At 38.4% G+C, this 24,607-nt stretch overlaps 1 protein-coding gene across 2 annotated transcripts; it reads left to right on the forward strand.

Moving 5' to 3' along the window:
- Window positions 1–5,785: 5,785 nt before the first annotated feature.
- LOC110792054 (glyoxylate/succinic semialdehyde reductase 1-like) lies at window positions 5,786–11,993 on the forward strand. Of its 2 annotated transcripts, XM_056835497.1 has the most exons (7): window positions 5,786–6,035; window positions 6,247–7,817; window positions 8,447–8,575; window positions 9,007–9,117; window positions 9,196–9,297; window positions 9,896–9,997; window positions 11,779–11,993. In XM_056835497.1, the coding sequence occupies exons 3-7, from the start codon at window positions 8,543–8,545 to the stop codon at window positions 11,947–11,949; spliced, it is 519 nt and encodes a 172-aa protein (XP_056691475.1). In that variant the 5' UTR covers window positions 5,786–6,035; window positions 6,247–7,817; window positions 8,447–8,542; the 3' UTR covers window positions 11,950–11,993. The 2 variants fall into 2 exon arrangements, with proteins under 2 accessions (XP_056691475.1, XP_056691476.1); XM_056835498.1 differs by having other exon boundaries at window positions 5,786–7,817; window positions 8,447–8,539.
- The last annotated feature ends 12,614 nt before the right edge of the window (window positions 11,994–24,607 follow it).

Here is a 24,607-nt window from a genome sequence, read left to right on the forward strand (position 1 = left end):
ATAATTAGAATAAATAAAATTTATTATAATTACAATATTCAAAATTAAAATCCAAGAAAATAATTTAAATTATTAATTTTAAAATTAATTAAAATTACGTCAACTGAAAATTTCAAATTAAAATTTCAAAACGATCTAATCGCAACGCAACAACCCTACGCGACGTACGCCCGTGGGCCACACGCTCACAGCCATCGCTGGCCATGTGCGCGCAGCCCATGCGCTGCGCCGCATCGCTGCTGCTGCTTTCCTTCGCAAGGCCTCATGCGAGCTGGTGCTCGCTGCGCGCGCGCCAGCGCTCGATGCACGCGAGCCATCGCTCGCTGCGCTCGCTCGCCAGCGCTCGCTGTGCGCGCTCGCTGCATGCGAGCCAACGCTCGCTGTGCGCGCTCGCCAGCGCTCCCTGCGCGCACTTGCCAGCGCTCGATGCGCGCGCTTGCCAGCGCTCGATGCTGCGAGCCATCGCTCGCTATGCGAGGCATCGACGCTGGGCGGAGCACTCGTGGCACGCGAGCTTGCGCTCGCTGCGCGCGAGACTCCGCACGCTTTGCGCGAGGCAGTGCGCGCTGTGGCGGAGCTCGCTTGTTGCCCACATGCGACTGCCGTGCCTTGCCTTCGCCCATGCCCATTCGTCCATTGCTCATAGCCCACGACACAAGGCAGGGCTGCTGCCTTGTGCTCGTGCACCATGGCCTTGCTCATTGCATTCGTGCCGCATGGGCGACGAGCTCCTTTGCTCGTCGTCACATGCCCGCACTCTACAACACCCCTTAAGGGTAACACATAGCGTCCATTGCTTTGTGCGTGCAAGTTATATGAGCGAATCGCATAAAATTTAAAAAATTTATATTTAAAATTAATGACAAATTAATAAATAATATTAATTTCATAATTTTAGGGCTAAAAATCGAAAATTTATTATTCAATTGATTTCCGATTAACATGGATTCAAGTCTAGGTCATAAAAATTTAAAATTTATCATAAATTTACAATTTTTATGGTGGTTTTAATCATAGGTATCTAATTAAATTATAATTAATTATGAAAATCAAATTAATTCTAAATTATTCTAATTTTCAACAAATTAATCATAATTACAAATTAGATTGCATAATTAACAAGGCTAGACATTCAAACTTGTTAAACATATACAGTAGGTCAATCAAAAATTCAAGATTTATCAACAAGAATCGCAAATATTTAATTTAACATCTTAAATTTACGAAATTTTGCATTCGAAAAACTAAAACCTCCGTAAAGTCATAGTTAGGCTTCGAATTTGAGAATTCTGGGTTCGGCAGAAAAATACTCTTTTTGTCAAAATTTTAGAATGCCTTTTACATGCGGAATTGACACAAAAATCACTCGATTTGGATGAGTAACGAAGAAACTGCCGAAAAACTGCGTACGTATAATTAAATAAACGCAATTTGCAATTAATTAACAATTACGAAAATTAATCACCCCTTTTAATTCTTGCAAATTTGTAATATTTAACCATGTTCATGCAATTTAGATTATGAAAATAATAAGAGGCTCGTGATACCACTGTTAGGTTATGATACATATGACAATTCATAAATCATGCGGAAAAACCATAAAGCCAGGAATACATATTATTTACACATAATCATTTAGCATAGTTTAGATGCATAATCTTTGTTGCGTGCCTTCCCTAGCTGCGCCCGAACCGAACAAGAACAAGTCTTTAGGACTCCAAGTGTCGTCCCTCCGTAGATAGTCCACAGCAAGTCCGGATCCGCCTTAAGATTGACCAACTAGAATCGCCCTTAAGGTACTATTATTTTCGGCACTTTTAGGCAATTGTGTGACTGAATTTTTCTCTCAAAAACTCACTTTGAATACTTGAAAACTCGTTGTAAATATGTGACCCTAGGCACCTATTTATAGAGTTATGGAAAAGGATTTGGAATCCTATTAGGATACTAATTTATTTAATTATAATCCTACTAGGACTCTAATTAAATAAACTAAATCTTTTAGGATTAGATTTAATCATATGACGAATCCCGGTAGCCTCAGGATTCTAGTAACACACTTCGAGTAATACGCTAGCACCGCACGCAGGCCTTGCGGCCCACGCACAGCGCCAGCCCACTCGTCGCAGCCCCGCGCGCGCGCCCAAGCTTCGGCTGGGCCTGGCTTTTGCGCTGGGCCTGGTCGTATGCTTGGCGTGTGGTTGTTGCGCTTGGCTTGCTGGGCGATGGCCCGGCTTCGTGCTGGGCCTTCGTCTGGCAGGCCTCGTCCGATGCTAATTCGTACGATGCGCTTCCGATTAAATTCTCGATTCCGGAATTCATTTCCGATACGAACAATATTTAATATTTCCGATTCCGGAATTAATTTCCGTTTCGAACAAATATTTAATATTTCCGTCTTGAAAATCTCCGTGGGAGGCGTCATTTTCTTCAAATAGGATAAGCTATAATTAAACTAATTACAACTATTTGATGGTACGCAAACCATATTTTAATTGAAAAACAAATTTGGTGCTTTAGACCAATTACATTCAAATTAATGGTACGCAGACCATATTTTCTATCCTATTTGGGCCATACTAGTCACTTCATAACCTGCAAAACAGTACATATACAATATATACCATTCACCCATTCATTATCATGAATGGCCCACATAATTGGTTAGTTAAAACACATTGTATGCATCACATAAACATTTGCAGCAATTAATCAAGGGCACCAATAATCTACCAATTATTCAGTCCTTATTAATTCTAATCAAGTTGTTTTAACCTTAAAGGATTTGTAGACCTAATCAAGAGTCTATGACTAAAAGGGGGTTCCCACTTAAACCAATAAATTCATATGCTTTACTAATTTTAAACATAAAAATGTATTTCTTGTCTAACCGGAAACATACAAATTTAATTAAAATTTAAAGCTCATATAAATTTATAATTGAATCCGCTCATTTAATTTATTTTCAGTCGAATTTAAATTAATTCAAGATTTTTAATTTTAGCAAAAATGATTAGAATAAATAAAATTTATCATAATTATAATATTCAAAATTAAAATCCAAGAAAACATTTTAAATTATTAATTTTAAAATTAATTAAAATTACATGAACTGAAAATTTCAAGTTAAAATTTTAAAACGATTAAATCGTAACACAAGGTACGCACATCACCACGCAACGCACAACCATAGGCCACACGCACGCAGCCATTGCTGGCCACGATGCGCGCAGCCTATGTGCTGCGTCGCGTCTGCTGCTGCTCACCCTCGCAAGGCATCAATCAAAGCACGCGAGCCAGTGATCGCTGCGCGCGCCAGCGCTCGATGCACGCGAGCCAGCGCTCGCTGCACGAGGCATTGCTCGCTGCACGCGAGCCAGCGCTCACTGTGCGCGAGCCCGCGCTCGCTGTGCACGAGCCCGCGCTCGCTTCGCGAGGCAGTGCGCGCTGTGGCGCAGCTCGCTTGCTGCCCACACGCGACTTCTCGCTGCCTTGCCTCTCGCCCTTGCCCACTCGCCCATCGCGCATAGCACACGACACAAGGCAGGGCTACTGCCTTGTGCTCGCGCACCATTGCCTTGCTCGCTGCATTCGTACCGCATGGGCGACGAGCTCCCTTGCTCGTCGTCGCATGCCCGCACTATACAACACCCCTTAAGGGTAACACGTAGCGTCCATTGCTTTGTGCGTGCAAGTTTTATGAGTGAATTGCATAAAAATTAAAACTTTTATTTCCAAAATTAATGACAAATTAATAAATCATATTAATTTCATAATTTTAGGGCGAAAAATCGAAAATTTATTAATTAATTAATTTCCGATTAACATGGATTCAAATCTAGGTCATAAAAATTTGAAATTTAACACAAATTAACAATTTTTATGGTGGTTTTTAATCATAGGTATCTAATTAAATTATTAATTAATTATGAAAATCAAATCAATTCTAAATTATTCGAATTTTCAACAAATTAATTATACTTACAAATTAGATTGCATAATTAACAAGGCTAGGCATTCAAACTTGTTAAACATATACAGTAGGTCAATCAAAAATTCAAGATTTATCAACAAGAATCGCAAATATTTAATTTAACATCTTAAATTTACAAATTTTTGCGTTCAAAAAACTAAAACCTTCGAAAAGTCATAGTTAGGCTTCGAATTTGGGAATTCTGGGTTTCGGGGAAAAAAACTATTTTTGTCAAATCACTCAATTTGGTTGAGTAACGAACATTCTGCCGAAAAACTGCGTACATATAATTAAATAAACGCAATTTGCAATTAATTAACAATTACGAAAATTAATCACCCCTTTTAATTCCTTGCAAATTTGTATAATTTAACCATGTTCATGAAATTAAGATTATGAAAATAATAAGAGGCTCGTGATACCACTGTTAGGTTATGATACATATGACAAAACATAAATCATGCGGAAAAACCTTAATGCCAGGAAACATATTATTTACACATAATCATTTAGCATAATTTAGGTGCATACACTTTGTAGCGTGCCCTCCCTAGCTGCGCCCGAACCGAACAAGAACAAGTCTTCAGGACTCCAAGTGTCGTCCCTCCGTTGATAGTCCACAGTACGTCCGGATCCGCCTCAAGTTTGACCAACTAGAATCGCCCTTAAGGTTACTAGGAATTTTCGGCTATTGTGTAGCAAGTGTATGGCTGAATTTTTCTTTCAAAAACTTACCTTTAGAATACTTCAATTGTATCTATAAATTATGACCCTAGGCTCTTATTTATAGAGGTATGGAAAGGGAATTGGAATCCTACTAGGATACGAATTAATTAAACTAGAATCCTATAAGAACTCTAATTAATTAATTTATCCTTTTAGGATTAGGAATTTAATCATATACCAAATCCTAATAGCTTTAGGAATCGTGCATGAACACAAACACACACACGCACGGCAGCCCACGAGGGGCGCCTATGCGCGCGCGCGCTCAGCCCACGCCACGAGGCCCGCAACGCAGCCATGGCCTTGGCGCGCGCTGGGCCTGCCTTGCGGTGGGCCTGTGCGCTGCCTTGGCTTGGCGTGTGGCGTGCGTTTGGCTTGCTGGGCGATGGCCCGGCTTCGTGCTGGGCCTTCGTCCGGTAGGCCTCGTCCGATGCTTATTCGTACTATACGCTTCCGATTAAATTCCCGGTTCCGGAATTCATTTCTGATACGAACAATATTTAATATTTCCGATTTCGGAATTAATTTCCGTTTCGAACAAATATTTAATATTTCCGTTTCCGGAATTATTTTCCGATTCCGATAATATTTCCGATTCTGACAATATTTCCGTTTCTGGCAATATTTCCGATTCCGGCAATATTTCCATTTCCGATAATATTTTCCGATACGTACTATGTTTCCGTTTCCGGCAACATCTACGACTTGGATAATATTTATATTTCCGATACGATCCATATTTCCATTTCCGGTAATATCATCGTTTCCGGAGTATTCATTTCTTGCTTGTGACGATCTCAGCTCCCACTGAAACCAAGATCCGTCGATTCCGAATATCCATAGATGGAGTATTTAATGCCATTAAATACTTGATCCGTTTACGTACTATTTGTGTGACCCTACGGGTTCAGTTAAGAGTAAGCTGTGGATTAATATCATTAATTCCACTTGAACTGAAGTGGCCTCTAGCTAGGCATTCAGCTCACTTGATCTCACTGAATTATTAACTTGTTAATTAATACTGAACCGCATTTATTAGACTTAATATTATATGGATACTTGGACCAAGGGCATTATTTCCTTCACTTTCTTCTCCCTTAACTTTCCCTGCGTCGTCCCCTCAAAAAAAAAACCTTTCCCTTCATCGTCAATCTAGCTTCTTCGTCGGTGGTTCTGCCTCCTCGCCAGTCGCCACCTATTAGCTTGCTCGGCCGTTGGTTCCAAGAAAAAACTTATTTTGCTCGCGCCGGTGGTTTCAAGAAAGAAAGTTGCTCGTGTCCTATTTTTCGTCAACCTCTTCGCCGCGCCTAGTAATCTTCCCTGTCCCCTCTTTTAGGTTTGCTCAATTCGTTTATTTGATTTTCGTTTTAAGAATTAGGGTTTGTTCATTTTGTTTTAAGGGTTCTGTGCGTTTGTTCAATTCTTTTTTAGGGTTTGTTCAATTCTTTTTTAGGGTTTGTTCAATTCGTTTTTTCAATTCGTTTTTAGGGTTCAATTCGTTTGTTCAATTCGTTTTTAGGGTTTGTTCAATTTGTTTGTGTTTTTAGGGTTTTTAGATTGGGAAGGAATAGACGCATCATGACTATACAGGAGACTGTTTGAATGTATATGATGGGTTTTGGACCTTTTGGTTCTGTCGTTTATGTTAGAACATTTTGGTGCGGTTACTTTACCTTCATTATTGTTGAAAAACTATGCAAATCACTGGAGTCAGATAATAGTACAGGTACCTGATTTTCTCCCTTTATGTGTGTTCTTGTTAACCACTGATCTTATCCTCTATGGTCTGTTAAATTTCAATGTAGTTTTCAAACACTTTACCTAATTTATTGTACGTGATAACGTTGTGATTAAAGGTGGAGATGATTCAAAGGCAAGGTTAGTTTGTAATTCTCACTTCTGCAGAAGTTATTTCCTGTATCTTATACCTCGTGTAGCTAATCACAATATATTGACAGCATTTTTCACCCATTAGCCATTTAGCCCGTGACTTTCAGATAGGTGGTTGTAACTCTGATCATGTAGTGCAGTTACACCTTAAATCTTCTGAATTTGAGATGAGTAGTTATATGTTTTTTGTTATTTAGCTCATTACCTAGTTTTCTTTCATTGGTTTAGTTATATCCATTTGTTATTGGATATGCAACACTTTACTTACCACGGGAAGTGTGTCATATTGTTATACTAGTAGTCTATTTTGTCCTTTTGGATCTTAACTCATCTTTTAAATCGTTCTTCCCCTTTCACATGGTTGGAAAGTTATCCTTGTCCGATGGTCCTAGTTTCTTGTCTCGATTTTAATTACTATGACTTTATAGTTTGGTCCTGCAGTTTCCTACGCTCATTTTGCATCAGTAGGCAAGAGTTTTTCTGGTGCCTCCCTCTTGCTAGATTTCGATATTATAGAGGAAATGGACCAAGCCTCTGATTAGTCCAGGACTTTTTTTTCATTTGGTTTTTATTTTGGGTTGTCACCTATGGTTTGGTGCTTGTGACAAACTTGCATATGGAGAAGCATAATTTAGTTTAGCTTATACAAACGTAGGTTTTTACCTATTCAAACTTATCTTGCTCGGAAACGTAGCTTCTGGTACCTATTAGAGTGTGGGAATGGTGTAGCTTATACTTTGTTGTGTTTGTGCGGCTTAGTGTAGCTTCTGGTACTGGTGTGTGTTGTTTGTGGTTGCTGCAGCTGCTTGGTCTCAGCAGACTGCGTTTTTTTTTCTCCTATCTGCTCATACAAATCTTCAAGCAAATCTATTGTGTTTGGTGCAGCTTCTGATTCTGGTCTGTGCAGTTTGTGTTTGCTGCATTTGCTTGATCTTTGCAGGTTGCTTTATCTGGCCAGCAGCTGATGCTTGTTAGGCTTGACACTATGGTTGTGGCTTGTTGTTTGAAGGGTCTGCTGTGATGCTGCTGCTTGATCCTTTTTACTACTGGAAAAGCGAGAGAATACATAACCTTGCTTTCTGTGCGCACATACCTATACCTGTTGTTCAGTTGCTTGATCCCTACTTTGTTTTTGTCTTTAGGTGGCTGAGTATTCAGGACTGCTTGTACAGCCTCACAAGGCCATAGTTGGAGCTAATGCTTTTAAGCATGAGAGTGAATTCATTAGGTTGGTACTTTTAGCAACTCGTAAAATTCTTATTGACGCTGCACCTTTAACTATTGAGAATGTTGCCTATTTGAAGCCCATTTTTCTTGTTGCAAATGTTCTCATGGGCCGATTCTACCCAGTGTTTAGCATAAACTAGGTTGTTTACTTGTCTAAAATAAACTTTGGGTTCCTATTATGCCTGTGAAAGCTATGGAAAGAAACTCCCCATGTTCTTCAAAGTATCCAGTAATATGCCACTCATTGAAATACTGAAGTTAACTCATTTTGTAATTTTCTTCTGTCATTCATATATAAATAATTTACTTTCCAGTTGAGCTGGATTTCCATTATTTTACGGTGGTGTCAGTGATATGGAAATACTGAAACTAATTCAGCAGCTCTATAGTTTTCTCGCTTCCTTTTTTATTTCCCCGATGGTGGGAGGGTAGTGGACTGGTGGGTGGTTGTGTGTTAGCCAGCTATTCCCTTATTCCTTGAACTATCTGTGGTGTTTTAAACTTTTTGGGTTGCAGAATAGTCATGAATACTCTAATAAAGTTTAAAGTACCCCGTAATGGGTTTTGACTCTTCTGACTTCCAGTGGCGCATTCTAACTAAATCGTTATAATACTTGTTTTGGTTGGCAGGAGCATGCCGGATTTTACTCTCAAATGATGATCCGTCGGGGTCTACGGTCGTCTATTGAACCAGACTCAAATACTGTTTGAACTAAACTGGGAGTAATGCAACATTTTTGTTGTGGCTTTTTTCCGAGTGTAATTACAGGAATAAACTTCATAGAATGCATAAGAATAGCATAATACTGAGCTGTTTCCCTCTCGACTTTGGAACTTTTTTGTAGCCTATTAGTTTCGGTACCTAGCAAGATATCTGTTGGACTTCAATATGATATGAGAAATGATGATATATATTAGTGGAATAGGAAGATCTAAAGTTTAATCCAGTTCAAGTAGTTTCGGAAAAGTTTCTCTAATCACGACAGGATATGGGGATGTATAGTATGAACCTTTAAAGGTGGAATATTAATAGTTGTGTTAGTTCGGGCCATGAAAGCTGGGATATTTGATGCTTACTTGTCTGAAGTTAACACGTTTATTTTTATTGTATTTTACTTTTGCATCCTGAACAGTTTATATATAATTATATATACATTTAGTCTTAATTAGAATATTGTTAATTTTTCCAGTGTGATGAACTTGTGGAACATGGAGCTACTATTGGAGAAACACCTACAGCTGTGGTCTGGAAGTGCAAGTATACGATTGCAATGTTGTCTGATCCCTCAGCCACCATTTCGGTTCGTAAATTAGTTCTGAATGCTTTGTTAAATCTTGTTTTGGTATTCTTATTTATCCACAGCTTCATGATTCCTTAGGTTGCTTTTGATAAAGCCGGGGTCCTTGAGGAAATCTGCAATGGGAAAGGCTATATTGATATGTCAACTGTTGATGCAGATACATCCGTAAAGATTAGTGAGGTTTGAACTTTGAAGTGTACTTCGTAACTTTTTTTACTATAGTTTAAGTTCGTGTGACTTTGATATCTTCCTAAAAACTTTCAAACCTTCACGTTTTGCATTTTTTGTGGTTTGATGTTCTTACTCACACTTTTCATGCTTTACATTGTATTACGGTTTCTGATGTAGGCTTGCCAATCACAATAATTCAAAAAATTTCATGCTTTACACTGTAATCTATGTAGTCAAATAAGCAAATTGAATAATTCAAAACCCTGGTCTGTTCATGACATAATCATATTGCTGTATTATGTTGAGGTATCTTGGTAACTAACCAGAACACAACCAGTGACTAACTGGCTATCTTATATGGATTTATGGTAACAAATAATAATGATAGAATTTCCTTAAAACCCAATCGTGGAGTGATCCTAGATCATAGTTGGTGCTTCGATGCACTTTTTGTAATTGCAGCTGTGAGTTAAAATTCCATCTCCCAACAGTTTCAGCTGATTGTTTACTAGACTGTGTTTTGGTTCACTCTTCATTTTCGAATATCTTTTTGCTTCAGTATTCTTTCCTCTTTAAAACTCCAAATTTAATTTAATTTGATTTGCAGGGAGTTACATCCAAGGGTGGGAGATTTCTTGAAGGTCCTGTTTCTGGTAGCAAAAAGCCTGCGGAGGATGGTCAATTGATTATCCTAGCTGCTGGTGAGAAGGTAAAAGATGAAAGTTTGTCATACATGTATCTTCTTTTGAAAACTACCAATCTGGCTTACTCCCATCAAGATACATAGTATTTATTTATTTACTCAAAATTTTCTAGCACGCAGACATTTTCGCTCACAACTTGGAACTAACGAACTTTAGAACTCATTTCAAACTTATTACATGATTTATATGATTAGTTTTAACTTTCCAAGACTCAATCCAATCTACTTATGCACATTTGAGACTTGTTTGGCCATTATAGGTCATATTTAGGGTAAAATGACATTTTCGCTCCCAACTTTGAACTAACGAACCTAAAAACTCATTTCAAACTTACTACATGATTCATATGATTAGTTTTAACTTTCCAAGACTCAATCCAATCTACTTATGCACATTCGAGACTTGTTTGGCCATTATAGGTCATATTTAGGGTAAAATGACATTTTCGCTCCCAACTTTGAACTAACGAACCTAAAAACTCATTTCAAACTTACTACATGATTCATATGATTAGATTTAACTTTCCAAGACTCAATCCAATCTATTTATGCACATTTGATACTTGTTTGGCCGTTATAGGTCACCTTTAGGCTAAAATGACATTTTTGCTTACAACTTTGAAGTAACGAAGTTAAGAACTCATTTCAAAATTATTACATGATTCATATGATTATTTTTAACTTTCCGAGACTAAATCCAATCTATTTTAGCACATTTGAGACTTGTTTGGTCGTTATAGGTCATATTTAGGCTAAGATGAGACATTTTCGCTCCCAACTTTGAACTAACGAACCTAAGAACTCACTTCAAACTTTCTACATGATTCATATTATTAGTTTAAACTTTCCAAGACTCAATCCAATCTATTTATGCACATTTGAGACTTGTTCGTTCGTTATAGGTCATATTTAGGCTAAAATGAGACATTTTTGCTCCCAACTTTGAACTAACGAACCTAAGAACTCACTTCAAACTTTCTACATGATTTATATTATTAGTTTAAACTTTCCAAGACTCAATCCAATCTATTTATGCACATTTGAGACTTGTTCGGTCGTTATAGGTCATATTTAGGCTAAAATGAGACATTTTTGCTCCCAACTTTGAACTAACGAACCTAAGAACTCACTTCAAACTTTCTACATGATTCATATGATTAGTTTAAACTTTCCAAGACTCAATCCAATCTATTTATGCACATTTGAGACTTGTTTGGCCGTTATAGGTCATATTTAGGCTAAAATGACATTTTCGCTCCCAACTTTGAACTAACGAACCTAAGGACTCACTTCCAACTTATTACATGATTAATATGATTAGTTTTAAGCTTGTAAGACTCAATCCGATCGATTTATGTACATTTGAGACTTGTTTGGTGGTTATAGGTCATATTTAGGCTAAAGGCTAAAAGAAGGCATTTTCACTCCCAACTTTAAACTAAAGAACCTAAAGACTCATTTTTAAAACCTTTACATGATTAACATGATTAGTTTTAAGTTTCCAAGACTCCTTACAATCTATTTACGCACATTTAAGGCTCATTGGGTCGTTAATTCGTTATAGGTTATATTTAGAGTAAAATGACATTATCGTTTCCAACTTTGAACTAAAGAATTTAAGGACTTAATTGAAACTTATTATATGATTAATATGATTAGTTTTAAAGTTTTCAATACTCATTCCAATCTATTTATGCTCATTTAAGGTTCATAGGGGTCGTTATAGATAGTTTTTAGACTAAAATGACATTTAATCTAATGCTCCCATCAAATTTTTGTTTTTGAAGGTATATACTCCGGGGAATGCGCCTTATGCTAGTGTGGAAATTGATGTGGTTCGTGAGCAATTGGCAAAGTTTTTACCAACAAGTATTTATTATTGGCCTGAGCGCGCTTGGTCGAGTTGTTTGATATTAAAATGTATGCGTACATTGAAATTGGAAAGTACAAATATTTAATGTAGTACCTGCACTTTGGTTTTGGGATATATTAAATATATAAAACAATAGTTATTGTTTTTATATTTGTTATACAGGTTGCGATATTCTATTATTGTTGTGACAGGTTTCTATATTTGGTGCAAGGCACTTTAGGTATCCCTAAACTAAATTAAAATTTTCCCGCCAAAAGTGCTTTGTTGCAGCGTACATATATATGTGTACGCTGCAACAAGGGTGTAAATTTTGCAAAATTCCAGACTTGTTGCAGCGTACAAATAGATGTACCCTGCAAAAGGTGGGGTCTTTTACAGCGTACACAAATTTGTAAGCTGTAACAAGTCAAGTTTTTTGCCAAATTTTTGACATATGTTGCAGCGTACATGCATATGTATGCTGCCAAAAAGTACTTTTCGCAGCGAACATTGTACGCTGCAACAAGTTCCGACTTGTTGCAGGCCCCCCAGTTGCAGCCAAGGTTGTCAGGATCGGGATCCTACCTTGGATCGATGAAGGGGGGTAGGATCGGATCGGTAGAATCGGATCGTAGGATCGTAAGATCCTACTAAATAGTAAAAGTAATGGTTATATTATTAAATTGAAATGTACAATCATGTATTCAGGTAATCTTTATACTTAAATATCATTTTTTTCTTACATAAAATTAATACTTGTGTAGATTCAAGAGAAATTAATAAGATATGCGCAAGGTTGTTGAAATTATATGAATTTCTGTACTTTTAAGTGAATAAGATACTTTTATTATCACTAATTTACTGATAGAAAATTATGATATTTCTAATGATATGTGATTATGAACTATTTAGTAATAAAAAAATTGTTATCTTGAATATTGTATGTTGGATCGGATCGTTAGATCGGATCGTAGAATCGTAGGATCGTATTAAGATCCCACCACTCAAAATTTTTGTCGAGGTAGGATCGTAAGATCCTACACACATTAAGATCTTACCTAAGATCCAGATCGGTGTCGTGTTTTTGGATCGTAGAATCGTAGGATCGTAAGATCCGAATCGGGAGTTTAACAACCATGGTTACAGCATACGATGTACGCTGCAACAGGGGTCTAAAAGCCCGCTGCAATAAGGGTTTTTTCTACTAGTGACTGGAATAGTCTGACAACCCAACCGGCAACAAACCAACTAAGATATCAGAATCCGATAAGATCAGAATCCTAGAAAACCCACGTCTAATCGCCATTCGGACCCCCCCCCCCCCAAACAAGCAAACGACTTTCCCTGAAGAGTAGAGGCCAATACACAAGCTTGAGCCCCTCCCCCAACCTGAGTTAAAGAAACCGGTCGGGTCTTGGAGAACCCATCCAAGCCCTGCGTCATTAGAACCAGATATCCAAGCCCCATCTGAAATAAGAAAAACATCGCATGAAAAGGGGCAAGCCAACAAGAACCAGTACCATGCCCGAAAATTTAACAAACCGTGCATTTACACTGGGCGACGAAGAGAAACATCATTACTATGAAGAGAACGAACCTCAAAACACCTAAGTTTCCAACCAGCCAATATAGTAAGAAATGCACCTGGCTCCCGCACAACATTTCTAAAACGAGCTTGATTACGCAAAATCCAAATCGTCTAGAGCATAGGAATGAAACTATACAAGAGACCCACAGGAGCAATAGAAAGATTAGTATCAAACTGAACACACCAGTGAATAAAAGAGTCCATCGCTAACGAAGGACTAAACATACAAAGCAGACCCGCAGATCAGAGTTGAAGAAGCAAAGGACAATCCCGAAATAGATGAGAAGAGCTTTCCGGCTCTTGATGACACAACGAGCATAACGGATCAACCGACATACCCCGCTGACATAGAAGAGCAACCAAGGGAAAAGCATTCATAAGAACATTCCATAGGAAAATCTTAAAACGCGAAAGAATATACAAGCCCCAAAAGTGCTTCCACCAAGAAGAGGACGGAGCAGAAGACATAGAAGCAACAACATGGGAGTTGCAGAGAAGAAACGCATACGCCGAACGGATCGAGAAAAGTCCATCAGGAGAAATTTTCCAATACATAAAATCATACATCATAGAGGAAGGACGCTCCAAAGCCAGAATCTGACTAGAAATGGCATAAGTGAACATACTGTTAGGTTATGATACATATGAATAAACATAAAACATGCGGAAAAACCATAAAGCCAGGAAACATATTATTTACACATAATCATATAGCATAATTCATATGCATACACTTTGTAGCGTGCCCTCCCTAGTTGCGCCCGAACCGAACAAGAACAAGTCTTTAGGAATCCAAGTGTCGTCCCTCCGTAGATAGTCTACAGCACGTCCGGATCCGCCTTAAGCTTGACCAACTAGAATCGCCCTTAAGGTTCTTAGATTTCGGCTATTTGGGTGCAAGTGTTTGGCTTCTTTTTGCTTAAAAATCTTACCTTGAATACTTCAATAATCGTCTATTAAATATGTGACCCTAGGCCTATATTTATAGAGTTTATGGAAAGGAATTATAATCCTACTAGGATATGGATTTATTAATTAGAATCCTATTTGAAATCTAAATAATAAATTTAATCTATTAGGATTAGGATTTTATCATTGCACGAATTCCGATAGGATTAGGATTCTTTACGAACATGAGTGTCGCACGACCACGAGGGACGCACGCACCCGCGCAGACCTTGCGGCCCACACGAGTGGGCGCTGCCTCGCAGCCCACGAGCACACGCTCCAGCGCGCGCGCCTACGGCCTTGCTGGGCCTGGCCTTGCGCTGGGCCTGGCGAGGCTGTGGCCTTTGTTTTGGGAGCTTGGCTTGCTGGGCGCGGGCCTGGCTTCGTGTTGGGCCTTCGTCTGGCAAGCCTCGTCCGATGCTTAATTCGTACGATGCGCTTCCGATTAAATTCCCGGTTCCGGAACTCATTTCCGATACGACCAATATTTAATATTTCCGATTCCAGAATTAATTTCCGTTTCGAACAAATATTTAATATTTCCGTTTCCGGAATTATTTTCCGATTCCGATAATATTTCCGTTTCCAGCAATATTTCCGATTCCGGCAATATTTCCATTTCCATTAATATTTTCCGATACGTACCATGTTTCCGTTTCCGGCAACATCTACGACTTGGATAACATTCATATTTCCGATACGATCCATATTTCCGTTTCCGGCAATATCATCGTTTCCGGAGTATTCATTTCTTGCTTATGACGATCTCATCTCCCACTGAAACCAAGATCCGTCGGTTCCGAATTTCCATAGATGGAGTATTTAATGCCATTAAATGCTTGATCCGTTTACGTACTATTTGTGTGACCCTACGGGTTCAGTCAAGAGTAAGTTGTGGATTAATATAATTAATTCCACTTGAACTGAAGTTGCCTCTAGCTAGGCATTTAGCTCACTTGATCTCACTGAATTATTAACTTGTTAATTAATACTGAACCGCATTTATTAGACTTAATATTATATGCATACTTGGACCAAGGGCATTATTTCCTTCAGTCTCCCACTTGTCCTTAGGGACAAGTGTGCATTTCCTAATTCCTTTGTCGCTCGATGCTTGCTCTTGAACATAAGGTAAGAGTTGTCATCCTTATTATGTCCAGAGGTGTTTCTCGGTTTCAGAGTTCAACTGATCAAATAAACAGATAATCATAGCCTATGATTCATCCGAGCACGGCCATGCATTTTAAAGTTTCTAGCTCTCCGAGTGGCCTTGTACAACTTTTAAGCATCTCATCCCGATTTATGGGAGGACAATCCCAATCTTGCGATCTTGAGATTAGACTTCGTTTGATAGGTGATTACCTGAACGTTGCCTTTAGAGCCTCCTTTTACGGTGCGACGGTTGGTCAACGTCAAAGTAACCAGTTCTCAAACAAGTAATCTCAAATCACTCCGGTATTGAGGATTTAGTGTCTAATAATTTTAATGAAATTTACTTATGACAAATTTTCATCTCTTACAGTAAAATTTCATAGGTCTGTCCGATACTAGTCTTCCCAAAGTAAGTATCTATGCAAATGATTATGACATTGCCATGTCCACATAGTTTAAGAAACAGAACTACTAGTCATCTTGCATTCTAGTCGTCTAACGTTTTCTATGCGTCCAATTTTATAGAAAACTCCGACCATGGACCATTTTCAACTTTTGACATTCAAGTTCACTTGATAGACATTTCCTAGTCACAGGACTGGTCCTGACAGTTTATCTTGAATATTTCGTCAAATTGAAGGGACTCATCATTTAATAAACCACAAATTAAATGGAAAAATAAATTCTATTCATTTATTGTGAATGATTAACCAATAATGTTTTACAAAGTATTAAACACTAAAACTTTAAAACATCAAATAAGGACATCAAAGCCATTCTCCAATATGTTTGATTCCCATAGCTGCAGTGTGCGATTTGTGCTTCGCCTGCGGCAGAGGTTTAGTCAATGGATCTGATATGTTTTCATCAGTTCCAATCTTGCTTATCTCGACTTCTTTTCTTTCAACGAACTCTCGTAGAAGGTGAAATCTACGAAGTACATGCTTGACTCTTTGGTGGTGTCTAGGCTCCTTTGCCTGTGCAATAGCTCCGTTATTATCACAATACAAGGCTATTGGTCCTTTAATGGAGGGGACTACACCAAGTTCACCTATGAACTTCCTTAGCCATATAGCTTCCTTTGCTGCTTCATGTGCAGCAATGTACTCCGCTTCAGTTGTAGAATCCGAAATGGTGCTTTGCTTAGCACTTTTCCAGCTTACTGCACCTCCGTTGTGGCAGAAGACAAACCCAGACTGTGATCTGAAATTATCTTTGTCGGTTTGGAAACTTGCGTCTGTATAGCATTTAACAATTAATTCATCATCTCCACCATAGACCAGGAAATCATCTTTGTGCCTTTTTAGGTACTTCAGAATATTCTTGGCAGCAGTCCAATGTGCCTCTCCTGGGTCTGACTGGTATTTGCTCGTAGCACTGAGTGCGTACGCAACATCCAGGCGTGTACATATCATAGCATACATTATTGAACCAATCAATGATGCATACGGAATCCCATTCATTCGTCTACGCTCATCAAGTGTTTTTGGGAACTGGGTCTTGCTTAGAGTCATTCCATGAGACATGGGTAGGTAGCCTCGCTTGGAGTCTGCCATCTTGAACCTATCAAGTACTTTATTGATATAAGTGCTTTGACTAAGTCCAATCATCTTTTTAGATCTATCTCTGTAAATGTTGATGCCCAATATGTACTTTGCTTCTCCTAGATCCTTCATCGAAAAACATTTCCCAAGCCAAATCTTGACAGAGTTCAACATAGGAATGTCATTTCCGATAAGTAATATGTCGTCGACATATAATACTAGAAAAGCAATTTTGCTCCCACTGACCTTCTTGTATACACAAGATTCGTCTGCGTTCTTGATGAAACCAAAGTCACTGACTGCTTCATCAAAACGTATATTCCAGCTCCTGGATGCTTGCTTCAATCCGTAGATTGATTTCTTTAGCTTGCATACCTTTTTAGCATTCTTTGGATCCTCAAAACCCTCAGGCTGTGTCATAAACACAGTTTCTGTTAAAATGCCATTTAAGAAAGAGGTTTTGACATCCATCTGCCATATTTCGTAATCGTAATATGCAGCGATTGCTAACATTATCCGAATAGACTTTAGCATTGCAACTGGTGAAAAGGTTTCATCGTAATCCACACCGTGGACTTGCCTGTAACCTTTTGCAACCAATCTAGCTTTGAAAACTTCAAGTTTGCCATCCTTGTCCTTTTTTAGTTTGAAAACCCATTTGCTTCCAATGGCTTGGTAGCCATCTGGAAAATCGACCAAATCCCATACTTGGTTTTCAGACATGGAGTCTAATTAAGATTGCATGGCTTCATGCCATTGCTTGGAGCTAGGGCTCGTCATAGCTTGTTTGTAAGTCGCAGGTTCATCACTTTCAAGTAATAGAACATCATAGCTCTCGTTCGTCAAAATACCTAAGTACCTTTCCGGTTGAGATCTATATCTCTGCGATCTACGCGGGGTTACATCTCTAGATTGTCCATGATTCTCACCAAAAACTTCTAAAGATCTCTGAGTTTCATCCTGAATGTCATCTTGAGCATTCTCTAGAGCTTGTTGTTCGACTCGAATTTCTTCGAGGTCTACTTTTCTCCCACTTGTCATTTTGGAAATGTGATCCTTTTCCAAAAAGATACCATCTCGAGCAACAAACATCTTGTTCTCAGATGTATTGTAGAAGTAATACCCCTTTGTTTCCTTTGGATAGCCCACAAGGATACATTTGTCAGATTTTGGATGAAGTTTGTCTGAAATTAATCGTTTGACGTATACTTCACATCCCCAAATCTTAAGAAAAGACACTTTTGAAGGCTTTCCAAACCATAACTCATATGGAGTCTTTTCAACAGCTTTAGACGGAGCTCTATTTATAGTGAGTGCGGTTGTATTTAGTGCATGTCCCCAAAATTCTATTGGAAGTTCGGCCTGACCCATCATTGATCTAACCATGTCTAGCAAGGTTCTGTTCCTCCGTTCCGACACACCGTTCCATTGTGGTGTTCCAGGAGGAGTCAATTCTGATAGAATCCCACATTCTTTCAGATGGTCATCAAATTCATAGCTCAGATATTCACCGCCTCTATCAGACCGCAGTGCCTTAATCTTCTTGCCTAATTGATTCTCTACTTCACTCTGAAATTCCTTGAATTTGTCAAAGGATTCAGACTTATGCTTCATTAGGTAGACATAACCATATCTACTGAAGTCATCAGTGAAAGTGATAAAGTAGCTGAAACCACCCCTAGCAGTTGTACTCATTGGTCCACATACATCTGTATGGATTAAACCCAATAGTTCAGTTGCTCTTTCTCCAACTTTAGAGAAAGGTTTCTTTTTCATTTTGCCAAGTAAACATGATTCGCACTTACCATAATCCTCTAAGTCAAATGGTTCTAGAATTCCTTCCTTTTGAAGTCTTTCCATGCGTTTCAAGTTAATATGGCCTAATCGACAATGCCACAGATAGGTGAGATCTGAATCATCCTTTTTGGACTTTTTGGTATTTATGTTATAAACTTGTTTGTCGTGATCTAATAAATAAAGTCCATTGACTAATCTAGCAGATCCATAAAACATCTCTTTAAAATAAAACGAACAACTATTGTCTTTTATTAAAAAGGAAAATCCCTTAGCATCTAAGCAAGAAACAGAAATGATGTTTTTATTAAGACTTGGAACATAGAAACATTCTTCCAGTTCCAAAACTAGCCCAGAGGGCAACGACAAATAATAAGTTCCTACAGCTAATGCAACAATCCGTGCTCCATTTCCCACTCGTAGGTCGACTTCACCCTTGCTTAACTTTCTACTTCTTCTTAGTCCATGTGAATTGGAACATAAGTGTGAGCCACAACCTGTATCTAATACCCAAGAAGTTGAATTAACAAGTGTACAGTCTATAACGAAAATACCTGAAGATGGAACGACTGTTCCGTTCTTCTGATCTTCCTTTAGCTTCAAGCAATCTCTCTTCCAATGCCCCTTGTTCTTGCAGTAGAAGCATTCGGATTTAGAAGTGGGTTGACTGACCTTCCTCTTTTCAGATTTGGCGCCAGTTTGCTTAGTTGGGCTGGCCTTGTTGCCACCTTTCTTAGCATTCCTCTTCTTTTCAGAGTTCTTGAACTTGCCCCCACGCACCATAAGCACATCTTGCTTATGACTTTTGAGCGTTTTTTCAGCGGTCTTCAGCATACCCTGAAGCTCAATGAGCGTTTTGTCCAGACTATTCATACTGTAGTTCAGTTTGAACTGATCATACCCGTTATGAAGAGAATAGAGGATGGTGTCTACATCCATTTCCTGAGAGAATTTCTGATCCAGCCGACTCATATTATCAATGAGTCCAATCATTTTGAGAACATGTGGACTTACGGGCTCGCCTTTTTTAAGCTTGGTCTCAAGAATTTGCCTATGAGTCGAATCTTTCGACTCGAGCCAGATCATGGAGCATGTTCTTTAACTCACTGATGATCGTGAAAGCATCTGAGTTGATGAACGTTTTCTGTAGATCTGCACTCATGGTTGCAAGCATTAGACTTTCACATCCTTGTTGGCATCAATCCAACGATTGAGGGATGCCTGAGTGACCCCTTCGCCTGCGGCTTCGGGCATCGCCTCTTCCAGGACATACTCATTTTCTTCCTGCATAAGAACTATTTGCAAGTTCCTTTGCCAGTGAAGGAAGTTTTTCCCGCTCAACTTCTCCTTTTCGAGAATTGATCGAATGTTGAATGAATTGTTGTTTCCCATAATTAAAACTACAATTGAAAAAGAATAAACAAATAAATAATCATTCACAGTTTCTCTTAATAAACTTAAATTCTAGCATACATGCATAATTCAATGTTCATTAAGCATTTTATTCAAGTTATGTGTTCTGGCAGGTGTGAATAAAATGATTCCAAGATCCTAAAAACCATTGAAGAATTAAGCACATTATGTATTTAGACTCAATTCTAAAATCTTTTAGGTAAGCAAAAGCCTTTTGCTAATAGTCTAGAAACTACTCTTGGTTGATAGGTACGTCTAAGAACTTATTAGGTAAACCTATCGGTTTTGCCACGACATAAAAGGACTCCTTACTTATATCGTTGAGTTTCACCAAAACTAACATGTACTCACAATTATTTGTGTACCTTACCCCTTTAGTATCGATAAGTAACACCTCTCTATGGCGGAAAACTATTACTAAGATCGATGAAAAAAGGATATCCAAGTAAGTGTTATTTTGGCATGGCACCTTTTAACTCAATTTTTTAAGTTTGGAACTTAAGGCTCTTACTATGTTGGTTAGATTTTAAGTGAACTAAAATCCTTAATTATGCAACATAATCAAGCTTCGATCTCATGCATATTTAAGACATATTTAAAAGCAATAAATAACTTAAAGCATGCATAAGATAAATGTGATCTAGTATGGCCCGACTTCATCTTGAAGCTTCAACTTCAAAGTCCATCTTGAAAATCTCCGTGGGAGGCGTCATTTTCTTCAAATAGGATAAGCTATAATTAAACTAATTACAACTATTTGATGGTACGCAAACCATATTTTAATTGAAAAACAAATTTTTTGCTTTAGACCAATTACATTCAAATTAATGGTACGCAGACCATATTTTCTATCCTATTTGGGCCATACTAGTCACTTCATAACCTGCAAAACAGTACATATACAATATATACCATTCACCCATTCATTATCATGAATGGCCCACATAGGTGGTTAGTAAAACACGTTATGCATCACATAAATATTTGCAGCAATTAATCAAGGGCACCAATAATCTACCAATTATTCAGTCCTTATTAATTCTAATCAAGTTGTTTAACCTTAAAGGATTTGTAGACCTAATCAAGAGTTTATGACTAAAATTGCTCCCACTTAAACCAATAAATTCATATGCTTTACTAATTTTCAACATAAAAATGTATTTCTAGTCTAACCGGAAACATACAAATTTAATTAAAATTTAAAGCTCATATAAATTTATAATTGAATCCACTTATTTAATTTATTTTCAGTCGAATTTAAATTAATTCAAGGTTTTTAATTTTAGTAAAATAATTAGAATAAATTAAAATTTATAATAATTATAATATTCAAAATTAAAATCCAAGAAAAAAATTTAAATTATTAATTTTGAAATTAATTAAAATTACTTGAACTGAAAAACTTCAAATTAAAATTTAAAACGCGACAATCGTAACACGACGAGCACTTGGGCTTGCGCCCAAGCCCCTTCGAGTGCACGAGGCTTAACGCCCCTCGACTGTTCGTGTAGCAATACGCAAGCAGGCCACACGCAACGCAGCAGTGCAGGCGATGTTGCGCGCGCCCGCTCGCTCGTTGTGCCTGCTTGCCTCGCGTCTGCTTGCTTGATGGGCGTGGCAGCGCGCGCTGTGGCGCAGCACGCTTGCTGCCCACACACGTCTGCCCGATGGCTTGCGCCTTGTCCTTTCGCCCTTGCCCACTCGCCCATATGCGCACAGCACTCGACACAGGGCAGCGTGCTGCCTTGTGCTCGTGTGCCATGGCTCTTGCTCGTTGCATCGTACCGCATGGGCGACGAGCTCCCTTGCTCGTCGTCGCATGCCCGCACTATACAACACCCCTTAAGGGTAACACATAGCATCCATTGCTTTGTGCGTGCAAGTTTTATGAGCGAATTGCATAAAAATTAAAACTTTTATTTCCAAAATTAATGACAAATTAATAAATCCTATTAATTTCATAATTTTAGGGCGAAAAATCGAAAATTTATTAATCAATTAATTTCCGATTAACATGGATTCAAATCTAGGTCATAAAAAATTAAAAATTTAACATAAATTAACAATTTTTATGATGGATTTTAATCATTGGTACCTAATTAAATTATTAATTAATCATGAAAATCAAATCAATTCTAAATTATTCGAATTTCAACAAATTAATCATAATTACAAATTAGGTTGTATAATTAACAAGTCTAGGCATTCATAATTGTTAAACATATACAGTAGGTCAATCAAAAACTCAAGATTTATCAACAAGAATCGCAAATACTTAATTTAACATCTTAAATTTACAAACTTTTGCGTTCGAAAAACTAAAACCTTCGAAAAGTCATAGTTAGGCTTCGAATTTGGGAATTCTGGGTTTCGGCGAAAATTACTATTTTTGATAAAATTTTAGAATGCCTTTTACATGCGGAATTGACACAAAAATCACTCGATTTGGATGAGTAACGAAGAAACTGCCGAAAAACTGCGTACATATAATTAAATAAACGCAATTTGCAAATAATTACGAAAATTAATCACCCCTTTAATTCTTTGCAAATTTGTAAAATTTAACCATGTTCATGCAATTTAGATTATGAAAATAATAAGAGGCTCGTGATACCACTGTTAGGTTATGATACATATGAATAAACATAAATCATGCGGAAAAACCATAAAGTCAGGAAACATATTATTTACACATAATCATATAGCATAATTCAGATGCATACACTTTGTAGCGTGCCCTCCCTAGCTGCGCCCGAACCGAACAAGAACAAGTCTTTAGGACTCCAAGTGTCGTCCCTCCGTAGATAGTCTACAACACGTCCGGAACCGCCTTAAGCTTGACCAACTAGAATCGCCCTTAAGGTTCTTAGATTTTCGGCTATTTGGGTGCAAGTGTTTGGCTGATTTTTGCTTAAAAATCTTACCTTGAATACTTCAATAATCGTCTATTAAATATATGACCCTAGGCCTATATTTATAAAGTTTATGGAAAGGAATTATAATACTACTAGGATATGGATTTATTAATTAGAATCCTATTTGAACTCTAAATAATAAATTTAATCTATTAGGATTAGGATTTAATCATTGCACGAATTTCGATAGGATTAGGATTCGTTACGAACACGAGTGTCGCACGACCACGAGGGACGCACGCACCCCCGCAGGCCTTGCAGCCCACACGAGTGGGCGCTGCCTCGCAGCCCACGAGCACACGCTCCAGCGCGCGCGCCTACGGCCTTGCTGGGCCTGGCCTTGCGTTGGGCCTGGCGAGGCTGTGGCCTTCGTGTTGGGCGCTTGGCTTGCTGGGCGCGGGCCTGGCTTCGTGCTGGGCCTTCGTCTGGCAAGCCTCGTCCGATGCTTAATTCGTACGATGCGCTTCCGATTAAATTCCCGGTTCCGGAATTCATTTCCGATACGACCAATATTTAATATTTCCGATTCCGGAATTAATTTCCGTTTCGAACAAATATTTAATATTTCCGTTTCCGGAATGATTTTCCGATTCCGATAATATTTCCGATTCTGACAATATTTCCGTTTCCGGCAATATTTCCGATTCCGGCAATATTTCCATTTCCATTAATATTTTCCGATACGTACCATGTTTCCGTTTCCGGCAACATCTACGACTTGGATAACATTCATATTTCCGATACGATCCATATTTCCGTTTCCGGCAATATCATCGTTTCCGGAGTATTCATTTCTTGCTTATGACGATCTCAGCTCTAACTGAAACCAAGATCCGTCGATTCCGAATATCCATAGATGGAGTATTTAATGCCATTAAATACTTGATCCGTCTACGTACTATTTGTGTGACCCTACGGGTTCAGTCAAGAGTAAGCTGTGGATTAATATAATTAATTCCACTTGAACTGAAGCGGCCTCTAGCTAGGCATTCAGCTCACTTGATCTCACTGAATTATTAACTTGTTAATTAATACTGAACCGCATTTATTAGACTTAATATTATATGCATACTTGGACCAAGGGCATTATTTCCTTCACATACGACAAACACCACCAACATTTCACGCTTAAGAACGCGAATCAAGTAAAGAAGAAACATGGGTGAGATAATCCAACCCATTAGTCGAAGCTTTTAAAAGGCACAAGATCAGAAGAAACCCAAACATCCTGAAGAATAAGAATGTGAGTTCCCACACCAGGTTTCCAAGCAATACCCAGCTCAAGGACTTGAAAACCCTGGGCCACACTCCGGAAGCCCCACGAAGGATGAGACACTCGTAACGAAGCCATATGAATAATCAAAGAAGGATATCGTACCTGATACATACGAGAGAGCAACAATTGGGGGT

Source organism: Spinacia oleracea, chromosome 2 (assembly GCF_020520425.1).
Source record: "Spinacia oleracea cultivar Varoflay chromosome 2, BTI_SOV_V1, whole genome shotgun sequence".
Lineage (NCBI taxonomy): Eukaryota > Viridiplantae > Streptophyta > Magnoliopsida > Caryophyllales > Amaranthaceae > Spinacia > Spinacia oleracea.

Coding starts and splice junctions, on each gene's coding strand:
- LOC110792054 (XM_056835497.1), top strand. CDS start 8,543: ATGCAACATTTTTGTTGTGGCTTTTTTCCGAGT. Junction 9,118..9,195: donor ATCCCTCAGCCACCATTTCG/GTTCGTAAATTA, acceptor ATGATTCCTTAG/GTTGCTTTTGATAAAGCCGG. Junction 9,998..11,778: donor TCCTAGCTGCTGGTGAGAAG/GTAAAAGATGAA, acceptor TTGTTTTTGAAG/GTATATACTCCGGGGAATGC.